The sequence below is a fragment of the Epinephelus fuscoguttatus genome, linkage group LG2, assembly GCF_011397635.1.
Source record: "Epinephelus fuscoguttatus linkage group LG2, E.fuscoguttatus.final_Chr_v1".
NCBI lineage: Eukaryota > Metazoa > Chordata > Actinopteri > Perciformes > Serranidae > Epinephelus > Epinephelus fuscoguttatus.
Genome location: NC_064753.1, coordinates 39,677,992 through 39,698,404, shown reverse-complemented (window position 1 = coordinate 39,698,404; position 20,413 = coordinate 39,677,992). Strand labels below are relative to the sequence as shown.

Below are 20,413 nucleotides of genomic sequence, written 5' to 3'. Positions count from 1 at the left end.
AAGCACAGTATATAAATATCCATATGTCATAACACATCACTGATTAATACAAGAGTAACATTTTCTCCAAAACATTTAACTGTCGTACAGCCTATTAACAGCTCATTGAAATGAAGCTTACAGTGGGATTTTGTTAAGAGATTGTGGTTAGCCAACTGGTTGCTTTTTTCTGGCGTTTTTAGTAGCTTTATTAGCCACTTGGCTACAGTCTTGATTTTGTGCTTGGAAACCAACATAATCTTTAAAAACAGAGAAAGTAGAGAAGAGAAAGTTAAAGGCTTGTATCCCTGCAGTCAAACATCAACTGTGTTTCAGTGTGGGAGTATGTTTATAAGTGGAACGTGAACGCATCAGCCCATTACAAATAAGATTAACCCTTTGTTACCACTCTCCCCTGATCGTCCAGTCAGTTTAGCAACTGTAACTAGGCGTGGCCGGTGTGTCAAGCATTGAAGTCTTCTCAATTATCTCTAAATAATGAAATCGAACAGGTGTGCATGTAGAACTAGCAGTTCATTGTTTTGCACCTAGTTACGGTAACCAAGGAGGGAGAGGCACATCGTGTGATTGACTGAATCCTGAGAATTTTAAATGAATGTAAGGCAGCATAGGTACATTACTTAACGTTGATGTTCTGAGCACCTTCCTGTAAACCTTGAAGATAATTTAAAGGGATAGTGCACCCAAAAATGAAAATTCAGCCATTATCTACTCACCCTCATGCCGAGGGAGGCTCAGGTGAAGTTTTAGAGTCCTCACAACACTTGCGGAGATCCAAGAGGAGAGGGGGTAGCAACACAATGGAGGCTGATGGTGCCCCAGATTCAAACGTCCAAAAACACATAATTGAAACAACAAAATATCTCCATACTGCTCGTCCGTAGTGATCCAAGTGTCCTGAAGCCCGACATAAAAAGTTGTTTGGAAAAACGTCATTTGAACTCCGTGCATTGTGCTCACGTTTGCACCAGCGAAAGCACGTGAACACACATGAACGCATTGCCCATGTCTCACGGTCTTGGACATGAGCGCGGTGCACAGAGAGGCAGTTAGAGCTACAGGCTACAATGAGGCTAAAAACAGAGTTCAAATGATGTTTTTCCAAACAACTTTTTATGTCGGGCTTCAGGACACTTGGATCACTACAGACGAGCAGTATGAAGATATTTTGTGGTTTCAATTATGTGTTTTTGGACATTTGAATCTGGGGCGCCATCAGCCTCCATTAGGTGGAGTTGTGCTGCTACCCCCTCTCCCCTTGGATCTCCGCAAGTGTTGTGAGGACTCTAAAACTTCACCTGAGCCTCCCTCGGCATGAGGGTGAGTAGATAATGGCTGAATTTTCATTTTTGGGTGCACTATCCCTTTAACTTTAAACTTTAAAATACATGAAAAAATAGCCTCTTACATGTATACATAACATTTGTAGACAAGGCAGGTATATTTTACTTTTAATAGTCATTAAAAGTAAAATATACCTGCATGATCCCAGCTATGTGAGATGTAACTACACTCCAACTGCATCTGGGTTCATGTATTGCATCAATTGAAAGGTTTTGCAACATGTGAAATTAAATATATATACAAAACCACAACTGCAGAGCTTAACGTTTCGCACCTCCAGCAAAGAAATGTTTCTTTAACGCTGCAATGCTGCTTCTGCAACTCTATTCGTGGGATGATCTATGGCACCTTGTCTCAGTGTTCAGTATTTCACAAAAGGAAAACATCGATTTCCCCCGCTATTTTCTCCTTAACAAATTGATTTTTTGTTCAATATAGCAAAAAGCTTTTCTACTGATAATGTTATTTTTAGGTTAGAAAGCGTAAAGAAATACAAGAGGACACGATGAACTGCTTTTCAATTCCTGCTGAAAAGACTCTTAACTGCAGCCTGTAATTAAACATGTCAGTGCTAACAATGATTGTGAACGCAGGAACGAGCAGAGAGAACAAAAGAGTGTCAGTAACAGACTCAGTTTCCTAGATGACAAACCACAGTTGCAAAGGTATAAAATACTATATATACAGTAAAGCTACTTCTTTACTACACAGTATACTAAACCTAATGTGATATGACACTGACTTCGACAGTCCCTCCATTTTTGAATAATTTCACATTCACTTCAAAAAACACGTAGCCTCTTCTGAAATGCTGAAATTGACTCATATTTAAATCAAGTGGTTAATAAAACTAAGAGTATCAGATGATCCAATATTCAAGTAGATAAGGCACTGGGCCTGCCAATACCTGACCCGAAATGTTTGGAGCCTGTGTGGCCTCTAGCACCAAGTATTTCCTGCAGCTCCACATTTTTTTTTGTTTACATTTTACTTTGTGACTTCTAAAAATAAAAAAAAGAAGTGTGGTAAAGTCAAAGTGTGACATTACACAACTGCTACTGACACAACTAGGTTGCCAATACCTGACCCGAAATGTTTGGAGCCTGTGTGGCCTCTAGCACCAAGTATTTCCTGCAGCTCCACATTTTTTTTTGTTTACATTTTACTTTGTGACTTCTAAAAATAAAAAAAAGAAGTGTGGTAAAGTCAAAGTGTGACATTACACAACTGCTACTGACACAACTAGGTAACATCAAAAAAGGCTTTTTACACGCTGCTGTGGACATTAAACATAACAGCTGAGTGTTTGCTAAACCCCTCCTCTGAACAGTGATAGTCTAATCATATCATCAGCTGTAACTGGACACTGCCCTATCATGTAAGTAGTGCAGTGGTGCTGTAGTGAGAGTGATTCTCGGTATGTAAAATGTTGCATGTAAAAAAAAAAAAAAAAAAAAAAGCTTGTCTGGCTATGACTATACGCATCTTGGGGGGGCGGCAGTAGCTGGATCCATTGGGACTTGGCTTGGGAACTGGGGGGGTGCTGGCTTAAGTCCCTGTACACAGGGCCATCGTTACCGGACAGGCAAACTAGGCAATTGCCTGGGGCCCCAAGCTGACATTGGTCCATATCAATGACAATATGATGGAACCCCTATAGACACTACAACAATGACAACACGTTGGAATCCCCCCCTAATGGGGCCCCTACTAGCTGCTGCTTGCGAGTGGCTAAGTAGGGTGACCAGACGTCCCATACTGTGCAGGACTGCACAGCATTTCTGTCTCTTTTCATGCGTCACGCAAATTGAGACCATGTCCCGCATGATTGGTTGCCACCTGCGCTAGCATTATTGGAGTACCGTAGTACTATGGTACCTCACAGTACGGACACTCACTCTCTTGCGCAAGCAAAACAAATCATTCAGCACGCTATTTTAGTACAGATTTCAACCAGCAGCAGAAACGAAAGGCGAATCCTACCAGTTGTGGGTTGAAAAGGGGGCGCTCCAAGGTGCCTCTTGCCTAGGGCTCCCAGAGTGTCTTGAAACAGTCCTGCCTGTACAGAACAACCACCCCATCATGTCCTTACACTAACCTTCCTGCATAATCAATCTACATTTTTCCCCCCAGTAATTAGTAGCTGGCTCCTAAAATGTTGAGGCAGAAAGTACTTGTTGTAGCTCTGGTTGAGGGTGAGAAGCTGTCAGCAAATAGTTTGTTAGGCGCAGATAAACAGAGATCAACATCACGTACGTAGCCATCAAGTGCACACGTCCTTTACCGGGTTCTCATCTTAAAACAAGTCCTATCAAAACATAAAAAATTTGAAGAGCTTGAGGAGATAACCTTTGCATAGTTAGCTAGCTACAGCTGATAATGTTTTAATATTTGTTGGCTAAAACAACAGTCACAGACTAAATATGAGAAGCCTGCTCTTGTCTGAAATCAACCATATATTGTTTCAGAAATTACCAAGAATTTTAAATGGTAGCTACAGTAATTGAGGGGGCGGGGCTTAGCTAACAGCTATCTATAATGTCACACGAAGCCTTATTTTTTTACTTGGTAACACTTGTACCACATTATATACGTAAAAACCACATAGTGAGTTGTTTCCCTGTCTGTTAGATCTGTTCAGTTTCTGCTGCTGTCATCAAAATGAGAGCATTGTACCTACCGTAGAGGTTAATGAGTGGTTTATCTACATGTGTAATAACGCAGTATAAAGCTGGCTACATCGACAGAAGAACCCTTACACAGCACCACATATGTTACAAAGAAATCTCGATTCTGCATGATATAAAAAGTGCAAACAAATATTTACATTCTCATTGTTTTGCTAAGAGAGGCTTCGTTACATCTCCAATCAGTATCAGCCCTGTATGATGACGTCACCAGCACAAACATGCTGAGTTTTGGGGCGGGACTGATTCACATGTAGTCTGCAGTGGCAAAGAACTCAGGAAAGGGCTCAGATTGTTGAACTTAAAAGATGGTTTATATTTCTTCAGTGTTCCTGTTGACGAGTGGTTACTTTGTGTCAGCTCAGGGGCGAGACGTGCTGATGGAGCGGGAACGCTGGCTACAGGTTTTGCAGCACTGGGCTCTCACGTTGGGCAAGTGGCACTGGCCGAGCAAACGGAGAGTCTGACAGAAGCGAAATGTGAGGCGATCTCGAAGGCAAGCTGCTCCTGTGTGGGTGACAGAGAGACATCAAGGTTAGATACAGATTCAACTGGTTACATCATTACAGAGTGAATCACAAGCACAATGTGAGCGCTGTGAGCCTCTTACATCATAAGACCTGCCTTTTAAGTTGAACAGTGACAGGTGTGTGTCAGCTCATACACTCTGCTCATGCTCTTTTGTCCTCAGTTCAACACAGATCACGCTTACAGAAACACCTGCTGAAGATTTCTCTCTGATCAGAGTTTGAAGATACTTCAATAAATGTGCCTGGTAGAGGAAATGTCTGTTCTTTTATTCTTTCAGTGCATTCATTTACTGCAAAGTTGATAAAAATAAAACCAGACATCTCAAAACACAACACTGATCAGAGGACAAATCAGCCAGATTGCTGACTTGTATTCAAAAATGATTTACTGCATTCGTGTTTTTAAATTTGCCGTTTTGTGCTGCAAAAAAAAAGTTTGACCTTGACTCAGAGTCGATTAATCAAAACATTCAATCCCCCACTTATTTTTGAAAATATTAACTGGCTTTCTGAGAAAGACATGTCTGCAGCTACCATTACATGTGATCTCACAACTGTTAATCCTTTTATAGGTAGAAGAGACAGTACTGGCGGCTGGAAAAACAGGTAACTGAAATGTACAGTGGTGGAAAAAAGTTTTCGGACACCCTTAAAATTTTACACAATCTCAAATATTATCATGAAATATTTGTGGAAAAATCTTTTTTGTGTTTCAAAAGGTGTGGCTGCATTAGACAGATACAAACAAATACAAATTATATTTTTTTGTTTATTGTTTACAAGAAAAACTAACAAAACTAAATTCTTGACAGTTTCAATATGTCAGTTCTCAACATTGTCGGTATCAAAGTCAACAAATAACAGAGAATGTGTTCAAAACTGAACAAAAAATAAATAAACCATCACATCATCAAATTAATATTTAGTAGTCCTGCCATTGGCACGTAGTAGAGCTCTAATCCTGGCTGGCATGTTCCCCACGAGCCTTTCACACTGTTGAGGGGTAATCTTGTCCCATTCTTCTTGAATTACTGCTTTTAATTCTTCTAAATTCTTTGGTTTATGCTTTGAAAGAGACCTTTTGATAATCCACCACAGATTTTCAATGGGGCTCATGTCCGGGGATTGAGCTGGCCACTCTAGGACCTGGATACTGTGCTCCTGCAGCCAAGTTCTACTGGCCTTGGATGTGTGGCAAGGGGAATTATCTTGTTGACACATCCAGTTTTTACCTCGACAGAACAGTGCACGCGCAGAAGGGAGCATGTGGGTTTCGAGAATGGTACAATACTTGGTAGAGTTCAATGTGCCATCACAGACAGTGAGATGACCAACACCAGCAGCACTCATGCATCCCCAAACCATGATACTGCCTCCACCATGCTTGACAGTAGGTACTGTACATGCTGGAGACAATGCTTCGCCTGGCCTTCTGCATACCCTCACATTAGTAGGAGGAAGATAAAGCTGGAAACTGGACTCATCTGACCACAAAATCTTCTTCCAGTTCCTGGCTGTCCAGTTCTTGTGTGCCTGGGCCCAACGACGCCGGGCTAACCTCTGTCTCTCATTGATCAGGGGCTTCTTGATAGCCTTGTAGGACCTTAAGCCATGATCTAAAGTCGGCCACGTACAGTGCGGGTGGAACACTGGACACCAGTTTGGTTTGACCACTGCTGCTGAAGCTCCTGTGATGTCATTCGGCGGTTTTGCCTGCACATGCGGATCAGGATGCGGTCATTTCTTGCTGAAGAAACCCTTGGACGCCCAGATCTTGGTTTGTCTTCCAAGCTGTTGGTTCGTCTGTATTTCTGCAGAGTGTATCCAACTGCTGAAGGACTGCATCTGCACTTCCTGGCTATCTGGCGGCAGCTGTACCCTTCCTGGCTGAGAATCTTTATCTTCAGGCATGTTTCCTGCGTTAGGTTCCTTGTTTTAGCCATTTTTGTGTCTGAAGAACTTTCAAATGTGCTGGCTTTATGTAGACACAAAGCTTGGCAACAAAAATTGTGTATTTTAATAAAAAGAACGACCTTCATCGCTGGTACCAAAATGACCCAATACTCAAAATTTCTTATGTATTTTTATGGAACCAATCAATTTTAAGTTTTTAATGGCTTTTTTAGGATTTATTTAGTATTTTGGCTGTGACTGTACTAAAAGAAATTGCACTTGAAGACCTAAGAGTGATTCTTAATGCAATATTTCACAAATGCATGGGGTGTCCGAAAACTTTTTTCCACCACTGTATATATTTCATATATAATGTTGTATAACATATGTGTCATGTGACATACATCAAAGGACATTAACTTACTTAAGTTACATAACAAATGTACTTATTTTCACACCTTTTTTTTTAAACCCAACCAAGTACTTTTGGTGACTGCTGTGGCACTGAGTGTTCTTCAGAGACATTAAAAGTGTTTTGGAGACAGAGACATGAAAAAGGAATAAAATGTCTTGCCCCCCATTTAAAATTAAAACTCATTAGAAACAGCTAAGGACTTTAGCATATGTTAAAATGACTGTTTTGATGTCGTCTATGTGATTTTTATTATTTTCTAGCAGGTCTGGTTGTGTCTTAAATGTGTGGAACACCTGGTCAGCAGAGGGCGCTGTGTATGTAAGGTATCAATGACTGACGCCTGTCACTAGTAGCGTTGTTGTAGTGTTGGGCACGGCAGGTCTTTAGATGTTACTGAATCACTAGAATCAGTTCACTAAAAAGATTCGTTCAAAAGTTTCGTTCATCGAATCGTTCAATGCTTGGCGGGAGGAGCCTGCGACTCCGACTCACTGAACTGATACACGGCTGAACGATTCATATTACAGTTCCAGGAGTGGAGACGGCCGGGAGCGCTGTGTTGCTTTGACAAACACGTTTGTAAAAATAAACTCGTTTATAAATCATGATGTTTTCAGTGTCCTGTCCTATATATAGGCTATCATAAATGAACACTGTTTAGAATGAGGGTTTTTTAACTGGTCTACTCGGCAAATGGGGCTGAGGCCTCACGTGCACTGCACTCACTATGCAGTACGTTCAGTCGCACTGAACGAACGTGGCGTGCTACAGTACCAGTACTTTCAGTGAGTGATCCGTTCACTGAACGTACTGCGGATCACTGAGCCACTTAACATGCACACTTTTGCACAGTTACCTTGTAATGAGAGGATCTGACAGTCTCAGCCACGCGTTTTCTCAAATTGTGGGTTTTATTCACTAATTGTTACATGCTGTGTTATACTGTACGTGAGTTGTTACTTACTGTGGCAATTTAGCAAAGTTAAAAAAAGTTATTTCTCTCCAGGATCAATAAAGTGCCTATTACACTTGAACACACCACACACCCAGTCTCCATCGCTGCAGCTGCTGCTCTGCACTGACTGGTGAGTCTCACTCTTCTCATTACTGCTGCCAGCCTAACGTTTTAAGTTTGTTTATCTGGAAACTAAATCTTATAAGTGTAACACTGCCACTTTAATACGTACATCTGTTTATTTACTTGTTAACACAAATAGTTAATTAGCCAATCACGTGGCAGCAGCTCAATGCCTTTAGGCATGGTGGACATGGTCAAGACGACCTGCTGAAGTTCAAACCGAGCATCAGAATGGGGAAGAAAGGTGATTTAAGTGACTTTGAACGTAGTTGTTGGTGCCAGATGGGCTGGTCTGAGTATTTCAGAAACTGCTGATCTACTGGGATGTTTTTTACACTGGGACTTGGATTATAAATGCATAAATTATGACAGCATTTGTAAACAGATGCTTTGATATAGTTTTGCTGTTGTTAAACATGGACCCCTATGACTTAAATTCATGAAGAATTTTCGTAGTTTTTGCATTCTTCGATCTCTAGACGCATGCAAGAAAAGTTTTGGTTAAGTTGGTTAATTGATATTAGGGTTCCCACATATTTTTATGGACTTAATTTCAGAACTTTTCCATGACTTTCTAAGGACCTGCAATACATATTTCTTTTCTTGCTCTACTTGTGCAGCATTTTTCAAACATATCAGACTCAAACTCTATTCAAACACAATCTCAGCTTGCTGGCATACATGAAGGGAGAGATGGACTGTGGGGAGAAAATGAAGAAACTTCTGTGATGGTGAACAAGATGATGTTTACACGTTAGTGCAATGTTGTGCATTACTTGGAAGGTTATCCATGTAAGAGTACTGTAACAATTTCATTAAACACAACAAAGTTCGATGACTTTTCCAAAATTTTTGATGATTTTGACTTTTCCTGGCCGGGAGAATATGCATGACTTTTCCAGATTTTCCATGGCCATGGGGACCCTGATGAGACGGCTTACAGTGTAATGTAATATATTTAGAAATGTAGTTGCTGGGCTTTCCGCCTCTTTACCACGTACATTGAATAATTTAACCACTTTGATAACAACAAAAAGGCATTTATACGTTTGTGTGCACAGGTTTGTATCCGGCAACCATTAGAGCAATTTATCTACTGTCTGGTATCTGAAATCACAGCAGTCACAGCAGGAGCATGAAATTGGAAAACCAGTCCAGACAGAGATTACAGCGTGGGCTGTTACTGAATCGTCACACTTCATCAGACGCTCAGTGTCTCAGAGCCTGATGTTGTTCTTGTGTTTAGCTCCTTGTCTTCTCATTTAAAAACAGCTAAGTGGGCAGAAATCAGAGGTCCTCCAGGAATCAAGTTTGTTTTACCACCTGTCCTTTAAGTTCCCATGAGCGCTGAGTAACTGACAAAGTCAAAAGAAAAAGAAAAAACCCACACTTTCCCGCTGGAACTGGAGTTCAGGTGAGTTCAGAGGCAGAGGCGACGGCTGATGGCTTTAACAGACGGCTTAGTATTATAGGTCAGCTCTAAACTTCCTGAAAATTGCAATGTTATGTGCTTTTCAATAACGGTGACAGCTACGCAGCTAAAAGAGAGACATTTTCTTTTCTCAAAGTTCTCGGACACCTGGAAAAACCTCAGTTCAAAGTCCTTTAAATCAAGATCTTTACTCTCTTTACCCTGTGAAGACCATAGATCTTTAATCAGTAGTAGCAGTGTGCTGACTGCAGGTAGCGGGCATGCATCCATCAATTTAGAATGACTCTGATTCACCAACAGAGGTAGGGAACAAAATCAGCCAGCGCACGTGTCATGAATCCAACAGTGAGATTGCGTGCGCTCTTATTTTATTTGCAGAATAAGAATGTTTCTATGCACATATTAGTGAATGAGGCCCTATGTTTTGGACAACCAAAGTGTTGGCCACATGGAAAAGTGTAGTGTGTGTGAATGTCCATTCCAATTTAAAGACAATGCATCCAATAATTTCAATCCAATTATGTTTTATCTTGTATCACAGTGTTGGACTGAGGGTCTGAATTAAACAAAAAGGGACTTCCTGTAATGGACAAGTCAGTCATGTTTTTCTCCTCTCCACTAGACTTCAATCCTGTTATAGCCCTGATTTGTTGCTGCTGTAGACTTGACACATCATCTCTGCAAGACTCCGATGTCATCTGCACCAGGAAAAATGAGCAGACACCGTGAAAAAAACCTGCAACCGAGGATGTCAGACTACAACTCGGCTAATTTTAGCTGTGTAGCTACAGTAGCACTAAAGCTAACAACATGCTGGGTGAGGCTGCTTCAAGCATCGAAGCAGAAATAATGAACAAAGCCATGTCATCAAAGATTTAAAAGCAGACTTCTCAAACAGATTTGACGGAATCCTGGTCGTGATTGATGATGTGCAAGCGGAAATAAGAGAGTGTACAGATTGCATTGTGAATGTTGATACTGAATACTGAACCAATACCAATACTGAAGATTATGTGGTTAGCCTCCAGGATTAAGTTCAGTCACTAGAGGATAAGAAAAAGGAGCTTGAAGACAAAGCTGCAGACCTTGAAGCATGGTCCAAGCAATCAAACTTGAGGCTGGTTAATCTACCTGCTTGTTTCTCAATATAGAAATGGATACCGGAGGCAGTCGGGCTCAAAGCACCTAGTAAGTTTACACTGGAGAAAGCTCACTGTGTTGGCCAGAGATGAGAGCCCGGCGCTCCCCCCGCGAACAATGATAATAACGTTTCTGAGTGACAGGGACGAGGTGGCTGTTTCAAGAGCAGCCAGAGCCATAAAAGAAATTCTTCACAAGGATCAATCAGTGCGCTTCTACCTGCATCAAAAGTGGAAAGAATTCGACTGTCAGACAAAAGCTCCATAACATGGAGATAACATACAGCATGCTTGTTCCCGTCAGACTGTTGGCGACTTATAAGGACAGAATGCAAACTTTTGGGAAACCAACTGAGGCGGAGGACTTCGCCAGGCAAGTCCAGGAGGAAATGGCGATGGGTGAGAATGGAGCTATGAAAATTATGCAGTGTTAACTCTATTGAATCATGTTACTATAACACTAAAGTTTGCCTCTGGTTACTTGTTGACTTGTTATATGTGTGCATTTTAGTACAATGAATTAAATCAAAAATGGTTGGACCTGTGTGAGCACTGGGTTTTTTTGGGGAGTTTAAGGAAGCACTCTGAACTGCCAGGCTCAGCAACAAGCTTTCCTCAGTCTGTGCTCCACCATGGCTGCCTCCTTCCACGTGGCCTATACACATACAGCATATACTGAACCCGTTGCTCTTGTATAAGACAATTCTCAAAACTCCAGAGTGCGGAATTTCCAGAGTCACCCAGATCAGAGAGACTCCATGACATCAATGGGGTACAAAGGCCACAGCTGCAACTTAATACACAGCATTTCCTGTTTTCTATACACCCCCATCTGCTACTGTATCTTTGACCCACTCACCAACATGCCTTATATAGAGCAGTAAATAACAAAAGGGGCAGTGGGACGTGGGATTTCCGCAGTAATATGCTTTTTTTTGTTGCATTATTTGGGAATACAGAACCTCAGTTTGGAAGACAAGACCTGTTCATGAGTGTCTTATATGTATAGCAACACACTGTGATTAGACTGAGAAGACAACGTCAAAACCGAAGAGATACTATACAGGGGTTCACTGTGAAGAGTCATTTTTGGATCGGCATATTCTCCTGGTTTATTCAAGCTACTTCAGACAACAGGTGGTGGGTTCAAATCACCTGGTAAACCACGATACAAGACGTAACCTATCTTAACTGTGGACCTGAGATGTACAGGTTAGATTCACGCTGAGACAACAGCCCAACTGCCTCACATACACAGGCACATAGCACCTGAATGAACTCATTTGAACGCATTAATTTCTTCAGGGGTCAGAGCTCAGGATCGGCAGTTCAGAGCCCCTGCTGCAGTCGGGGATGTAGGCGGATGCATGACAGAGTGAGCACTGAAAGAGTGTAATTAGCCCATGTGAATGCAGAAAATATTAACAATGGCTGAATGTGCCATGCCATTTTCTTTATAAGAGTGTCCCATGGTCCAGAAGCACGTGTACAGTCCCTGTGAAGGATGGACTGGCATCAACTTCATATTATCCTCTTGATACTGAGAAAACCAACCTCGGCTTCCTGGTGGGATATTAAGGACCTGCAGCCTAGATGGGATTACCAGGCACACAAAAGTGGTCGTCTGTCTTGGGCTCACACGGCTGCACACGTGGTCTTACGCATGTCACGTGCTACTTTCACACTAAACTGATGAAAGTCACAGCTTCTGCAGCTTTCAGGCCACGTTTGATTGGAGGCTACTTGAGGCAGCTTTCGCCTTACAGGCCTGGAGACAGGCGTGAATATCTGACAAAGAGCAGTTTTATTCTTGGCCATCATTTCAGCTGAAATATTTTGTTGATCAAGACATCACAGTGGGGGCACAGTGTATTGATACTTGGGTAGACTTTTATTCATGTTGGACCAAATGTTGCCCAAGTCAGATGTGATAAGCCTCGCTTTCTGATCATCGTCCACATAGAGATGGCTTTAAAATGATGTAGTACTGACATTTATGATCAGCTATTAAGAAGAGAAAGTATGACCTATAGGCAATGTTTAAATTGACCTCCAACACTTTATATTTCCATCACGTCTCATGTCCAGTGACTCTTAAGAGATGTTCCTGATCTGCCTCTAGTTACAGTCGTGATCGCTCTTGGCTAACTAGAGCATGAGAATGGTGCTGAATTAATATCTGCCCATAAGCTGCGATGTGGAGTGATACTTAATTTGAATGCATGCCGAACATATGTATTCGTTCGGCAGGTCAAAGAAGATGGACCCAAGTGCCACAAGGCTTTGCTGGTGCATTAAGCAACATATTTATGCTTTCTGAGAAAAAGCTGGAGACAAAGTGTTTCAATAAATCAGCATAAACCATTAACATGTATCATTTATAGCCCTGTTCTTTATTTCTTCACTGAGCACTTGCTCTGTCTGAACGTGCGGGAGTTCGGACTGTGACCTCGGTGGGCCATGTTACGTGATGTTCTACTATAAAAGCATGATGTTCTAACTATGTTACAGATGTACTAACAATTATGTGCCATTTTAGGATTGACCCATGATTGTATGTAAGTAGTAGAGAACCAATCCTGTAAAACTCCTGTGTGATGCTTCATCATAGGCTGTATAAAAATGAGTCACACATTTGTTTATGTACTGCCGTTTGGAAGGCTTGAGATCTGTGTTTTTTGGCTGTTGCCATCTTGGATATTTTTAATTTATTTACTTTTTTAATTTTATATACTTTATTAATCCCCGAGGGGAAATTCAATTTTTCACTCTGTTGTCAATTACACACAGGTCCGAACACACACATGCACAAACTGGACCTATACATGCACTAAGTGGAGAGATGTCAGAGTGGGCTGCCCATGACAGGCGCTCTGAGCGGTTGGGGGGTTCAGTGCCTTGCTCAGGGGCACCTCGGCAGTGCCCAGGAGGTGAACTGGCACCTCTCCAGCTACCAGTCCACGCTCCATATTTTGGTCCGGACGGGGACTCGAACAGGCAACCCTCCGGTTCCCAACCCAAGTCCCTATGGACTGAGCTTCTGCCGCCCCATATTTGGAGCCAGAAGTGACCAAATTTGGACGAGAAGATGGAGCTGTAAGGAAAGAGGGGTGGATCTGTCCTTCAATAACACACAAACCTCATTCATGCTCTTACATCCTCCTGCCTTGATTACTGTAATGCCTTGTTCACCTGCCTAAACAATCGGGCTGAGCTTCAGCTCGTTCAAAGCAGCTAGACTCCTGAGCAGAACAAAACGATTCTCACACATCAAACCTATTTTGGCATCCTTGCATTGGCTTCCAGTCTCTTTTAGAATCCACTTTAAAGTGCTTTTAATCACATACAAGGCTCTCAATGATCTGGCACCGGAGAACATAACTGAGCTTCACACACTGTGCCGTCCAAACAGGCCCCTCAGGTCTGCTAGTCTGGGTCGTTCTACCTGTTCCAGAGTCCAGGTTAGAAACAAAGGGCGATTGAGCCTTTTCAGTTCCTACTCCTCTGCTTTGGAACAACCTCCCACTGAACATCAGATTAGCTGACTGTGTTCACGTCTTAAAATCTTGTCTGAAAACTTACTCTTACAGACTGGCCTTTCCTGACAGTTGATAGATTTATTGTGTGTGTGTGGTTGTGTCTGTATTTGCGGTCACGTGTATATGTATGCACACTTACAGGTATGTGTTCATGTGTAGGTCTATGTATATGCTTATTATTATTATTATTATTATTATTATTATTATTATGTGACCCATAAGCCCTGTTTCCACCAAACCCTTTCAGTATGGTACCTTTGGAGCCAACAGTAACCCTTCAGACATGGTACCTAGACCCTAGCATTTCCACCGCAAACAGTACTTTTAAATATGGACGGGGTTGTTGTCAGTCACTGCTCCGTCCAGCACTCACTGTATTTCCTCATCACCGGTGACACAGAGGAACGTCAAACTGAAGTGTGCTGCACTGCATGGTGGAAACTGGGCTATAGACTGTCACTTAAAGCAGCCCCACCCTTAGATATGCATTACTTAAGTGTTAATAAAATTTAAACGAGTGGGTTAAATAAAAATTCATCTCCCACACAGTCGTCTTGAATGTTAAAATTAGCTATACAGACCAAAACCATTTTTGTATCAGGCTGTGAACATGTTTGTTTCTGCTGTGCAGTTGGGCATTTCGACATGGGCGTCTACAAGGCTTCGTTCACTTTTGGAGCCAGCCTCAAGTGGCCATTTGAGGAACTGCAATTTTGGCACTTCTTTGTTGGCTTCATTTCTCAGCCCCGGAGGTTGCTTTTGTTGGCTTCATTTCTCAGCCCCGGAGGTTGCTTTTGTTGGCTTCATTTCTCAGCACCGGAGGTTGCTGCTTGTTATTTACCCAAAGAAAACCACTGACTGACTTTTCAGCGAGATACGGGAACAATTTCTGCCTCAGGTATACTCTCCATAATACACTCTATACAGTGTATTATTCTTCAAACCCATCAAATGCTTTGTATACATGTGTTTATTTCCTGAGTGCTGAGTGTTTGCAGGCAATTTCCACTACAGGAGCGAGAGAAATGGTACACAAGGTGAGCAAATGCTCTCTGAAGAGGAACATAATGCAAGGTCGGATCTAGCTGTGGTATAATCCTTGTCTTGAGGCACTACTACAGCATCCGAACTAAAGACATGTCACGCTATAGCAAAATTAATAATTTAAATTTTACAAAAACACAAGTATATGTTTTATACTTGTACACTGGATCGTCTGAATACGCTGGGAGACATCACGTTTCGATACTACTGATCTGCACACAAAACCCTGATGAGACATTAGTTAATCTTGCATTCTCTGAAATTCATTTCATTTTCACTATAATTCCGGACAGATGTAATTATGTCATTCTGATGCAAGGCAGTATTCAAGTAAAATTAGCCTTTTGGATTCAGTGTGCCAGTTTCTTCTTAACAAACCCTTTTCAAATATGCACACGTGATGTTATCACATGTGCACGCATGTAATTTCAGACACTTCACGTGTGTGTGAAAACATAAATGCCCAGGATTTCCTTGACAACAGGAAGGGAAAAAAAATATCTGAAGCCATCTGACTGCCTTGTTGGAGTAAAACACAGAAACAAATTATTAACCGAGACAAAGGGTCTCACACAGCGCAAATATGGGCAGCTGTTTGTTGTCACCTTATCATACACCACAAAAATTTACCATAAAATGTCCGCAAAGCTGGTGCTCAGGCTCCAGCAGGCTGACACTTGAGGGACACTGTGATTTCATATTAGATATGAAACAGAAATGACACTGAACTGTTGTGGCCTACATTAAAATATTCAATGAAAAAGTGCAAATTATGTTTAATTATACACGGAGCTGCAAAAGTGATGGATATCTTTGGAGATTATTGTCATTTATCATTTATGTATTTTAATGAGGATGATGAGGTTCAATGAGCTCCGTACTCTGCAAAAGAGTTTCACGTGGAACAGTAAGCTTTGACGACTATTAATGCTGAAAACGTGAACGTAATAAGCAGATATAAGCCACTCTTTTTTCTGAAAATCTACTGGAGCAAAAATAAATCTCTCCTGAAAAAAAATAAAAGCCTTTTCTCGCCATCGTTTTTCATAGTAACATGCACATTAAAGCCAGATAAAAGCTCTGATCTAGTATAAGTAAGAGGCTTTCGGGTACAGCGTGACAGAAAAGAAGAAGAAAATAATGTCAAGCCATGCATGATGCATTTGAAGCAGGAGAAGACTTGCAGCCTCTAATTTTCTTGTTGTGAATAGTTGCTTTGATGGAAAATGGCTTCTTCTACTTCGAGCTGGAGCTTTTTTCTTTTTTACACTGCCATGTGAACAAAGCAGACTTTTGAGGTGACTGTAGTCAGCATTTCCACTGGTCTGGAGATGTGACATCATTAGAGGAAGAGCTGGTGGATTCCCTGTGATAAAAATAATGCTGCTGTTGATTTATGGCAAAGTGCACTGCTTCATATGGTCAAAAAAAGCTGCTGCAATGAGTCAGTTTAATACTGAAACCCCACTGAAATAACCACATATATACCGGTAGTTCTATTGTAGATTGTGATGTGCTCAGATGGGAGGCTGCACAGTCAATTTGTGAGAGTTTTATGAAGTTGCAATGAGTTGACCTCCAGCTGAGAACGAGAGGTTGGTTAGAGCTCTGCCACAGAAGCTGGCCAGAGTCACGCCTGGTGTCTGATTGTTCCCAGGAGATTGGTTTTGTAGACTCATTTGACTTTGTTTTGCTGCTGCTCGGAGTAGCTGAACAAATTGTTTTCATGTCATTGCGAGGGGATGTAGCAGTACTGAATGAGTTCCTCTATCCATCGTTCATCACAGTTTTCCAGAGTATGGCATGATGGATTGACCCGACGGAACAAACTTCTAATGTCTTACCAAAGGCATCTTCTTGATGTATTTTCTCAAAGCTAAAAAACTCAATTCAAGACATTTTCTCTTTTTTTATTAACACTAGGTTTACAAGGGGAAATCAGTCCGAAATTGAGGCTGTAATGTGGATTCACCTCTGTGTATTGTCTACATTCTGTGTGTCCATTTTGTTGAAAGCTATCAAGAATAACAGCCATAATTCAAGTTGAAGGTCTAGGTAATCGCTCTAGTTTGACATTTCACTCAGCGTCCCTAGTGACATGCACACACAGTCCAAGCAACACTGACGTGATGGGGCCTGGAACATGGCCACGATCAGCGGAAATTCAATCAGACCTTTTTTCTTGGATAACATGCATTTTCAGATGCCCTATGATCAAAGTCCTTCAGCAATCACTTGACAGGCTGGTCCATCCTCTTTTCTTGTATGTGTTAAGACGTTTCACGTCACAACTCACATCGTTCGATTTGATGGATCGGACAGGAGGAAGTGAAAAAAATCCAAACACAGATCTCTAGTTCCTGTCTATTCAGTCTATTATAAGTCTATTCAATTCAATGCACAGACGTGTTGAGCAGAGTCCCTCATCAACATGTAGAAAACAAACTATAGAGGCGACCCCTATTTCAAACACATCCATATACAGGTTTGGCGTTACATCATCATCAATGTTCGTAAGCATGGGTCAAGGTTTCTCCCATCAAGTCTGTTTTTATAGATTACATCTTTGCGTGAGAAGTGGCGTACGCTTCTTTCAGGCCTCGTTTTGTGCGTACACAATGGGTATAAATGAGATCCCAGGAATCATTGGAAAAAGAGATATTGTATCTCAATGGGACCTTCCTGGTTAAATAAAGGACAAACACAAAAAGCAATTATCCCCATCATTGTCATTATCATCATCATTTCAATGACACAACTAGCCCAGTATACAATGGATGCCTGCAGAGGGAAGCCAAAGTATACCATCACAACTTCCAAATATGACAGAGGGCTCTACATTACACCCAGGGCAAAATGGCGTACAGTGCAGCTCAACTGTCATTGCCAGTTTCAGAGCGACACAGTTGTCCCTTTCATGGCCAGTGCTCTTGTTTGTAAGTAGCGAAGTACTCTTGCGCCCATCTGTTCATCCAGTGGTGTGTAGGTGTGGTCAGGCGCATTGCTGGCGTATTGTTATTTTGAGGCAGCAGAAAGCAACTGAGCTGTTGACCAACAAAAATCTGGTCTGAAGTTGATGGTGGAGTATTTTCCTGCTATTCAAAAGGTGTGTCATTCAGATAGTAAGATGCCCACACAGGTGGGTTCCCAACGCACCTTGTTACACACACAGGGACTCATGGATCGGCTGCAGGTGGGTGAAGTAATACAGCATTAGAGGTGAAAATATTAATTACATTCTCTAAAATGTGAACGTAGCTGAAAGCAGGGAAGAGCTGCAGAGCTGCTGTCTCACTCCTTATTCAGAGAGATACTGTAGACATCTACACACAAGAGGAGCAGCGTAACTTCACTGATTATCTCAGAAGCTAAAAGTTTACCTTTCTTTCCTCTGTAAAGCTTATAACTAAAGGTTTTCGTTTTGCTGCTTAAATATGACAGGATATTTGCTGCAGTGACATTACTGCTCTGACTGCATTGCTCGGCTCTTAAATGTGCTGAATCCGCTCTAAAAATAGCTCCAAAAACACACCTATGTTTAATTAAGGGACGAAAAACAACCCCTTGCATCTTATTTTAAACACAGATTGTGTACTATTTATCTAGCAAGTAGAATTGGACACACTCTAAATGCACTTGCGCCACGCACTTTATACCGTGTCCTATCAGACTGCTTAAACATGGTTCTGAGAATCAACAGCCATGCTGGCTTTGAGCAAAATGTTAATGTCAGCATGCTAAGCAGGTATAATGATTGTCATGTTGATTGACTCACCAGCGGAGACACTCTCACACTCCAGCAGGTTACACTTCTGGGTGTTCTCAGGCTGCAGCTCATGGTCACACTGACCCTGATCCACTTCTTCTTCTGTCTCGGCCTTCGTATTCACACATTTGATGAGTCGACGCTGCACTCCGCCACCGCAAGAAGCCGAACACTGAAGAGAAAGTGGAGAAAAAGGATTTGCAGACAACACAATTTTATGGATTGGTACTTCTTACTGGAAAGAGGTGTTTTTTATGTCATGATTGCACATATAATCTCCACAGTGTCAGATTGTTCAAACACCCAGACATTTATCTTGCAGTTTTGACTGAATGCTTTATTTTTCATCTTGCACTTGTATTCAGTCACTGAACATAACAGAAAAGGACCGGGCCGCCACGTTCCTTCATCGAAATTAAAAATTGGGATACTTTTTTGACAATTGGCTGGATTAGAGACTCTGATTGGACTACTTGGTGACAGTCCAATCCGGCAACAATAGATATCACTCTCATTACTCCGAAGTTTTGATAGAATGCAAGCAGTAGGAAGGCAGTTTGCTGTGCTTGTGTTTGCATGATGATGCTGTGGACATGTTTTGTGATTGACTGTGCAGTTTTTTAGACTCTAAAGGGGTTCTTCTGTCACTGCTAATATGGTTCAAGGATTAAAGAGACCTGGGGCCGTATCCAGAAACATTCTGAGGACACTTTCAGAGAGCTCCTAACTTGACCCTGTTGCCTGGTACAATGCATTCTTTTAGCAGATGTAATTGGTTGTCACAGACTCGCCTTTTGCGCGCATTTTCCTGACCAAACCCGACCCGAGTCCAACCCCGACAGACTTTCTGAATTTTTAGTCTGAACCCGACCCGAGTCTGATGCAGTTTTTTTTTTAGCATGCTCCATTTTCATTAGTTCAGTCTGAATATTTATTGCCTCCTGCCTGAAATGTAGCTATTGGCCTGTGTTGCATTGGTGTTGCCACGTAAATAACAAATTCCAGCACCTGAATAGGCCATAGCACAACACAGCAGCATGCCAAGTGGGCCGAATCTGAAGCAAACCTGGGTGAAAATTTCTGATTTGTTATCCGAACCCGGCCCGACCCGCTTGGTTCCAACGGGTCCCCTCAGGCTCAAGTCGGGTATCCACACTCAAGTGTGGATACCCAGTGGAAATTAAATGAACTGCTGACTGTGAAAGTGTTGTCAATGTTGAGACAGACCAAAGTCATCACTGCTGCACTGCTGCAATTTTCCAGTTTTCCAAATATCTTAGTGTTGTGATCATTTTATTTCTGGCGTTAAAACACTGGGTGGGAAATGTGTGCGTACCCCTAATGAGATCACCCACACATATTATCCCTGCATGATCTAATCTGTAGCATTTCATTTACTCACTGTCATCCAGCACTTGGGGAATATTTCTCTGACCTCTTTGTGTTTCCACCATTTTCTCCTCTGTTTCAGAAACTCTTTACCATCTTAAAAAGGCCTTCTCCCTGCTCTTAACAGTTTTGACCTTAGGAACTCTTTTAAGGGCTA

General features: G+C 41.8%; 1 protein-coding gene across 1 annotated transcript in view; it reads right to left on the bottom strand.

Annotated features, from left to right (window-relative positions):
* Nucleotides 1–2,425: 2,425 nt before the first annotated feature.
* LOC125882438 (A disintegrin and metalloproteinase with thrombospondin motifs 7) overlaps nucleotides 2,426–20,413 on the bottom strand; it is a 118,162-nt gene continuing 100,174 nt past the window's right edge. The window contains exons 23-24 of the mRNA XM_049566130.1: nucleotides 18,877–19,039; nucleotides 2,426–4,538 (exon numbers count right to left, since the gene is read on the bottom strand). Of these exons, the coding sequence (XP_049422087.1) occupies nucleotides 4,393–4,538; nucleotides 18,877–19,039 (309 nt within the window). The 3' untranslated portion in view covers nucleotides 2,426–4,392. The remainder of the gene's footprint in view (nucleotides 4,539–18,876; nucleotides 19,040–20,413) is intronic.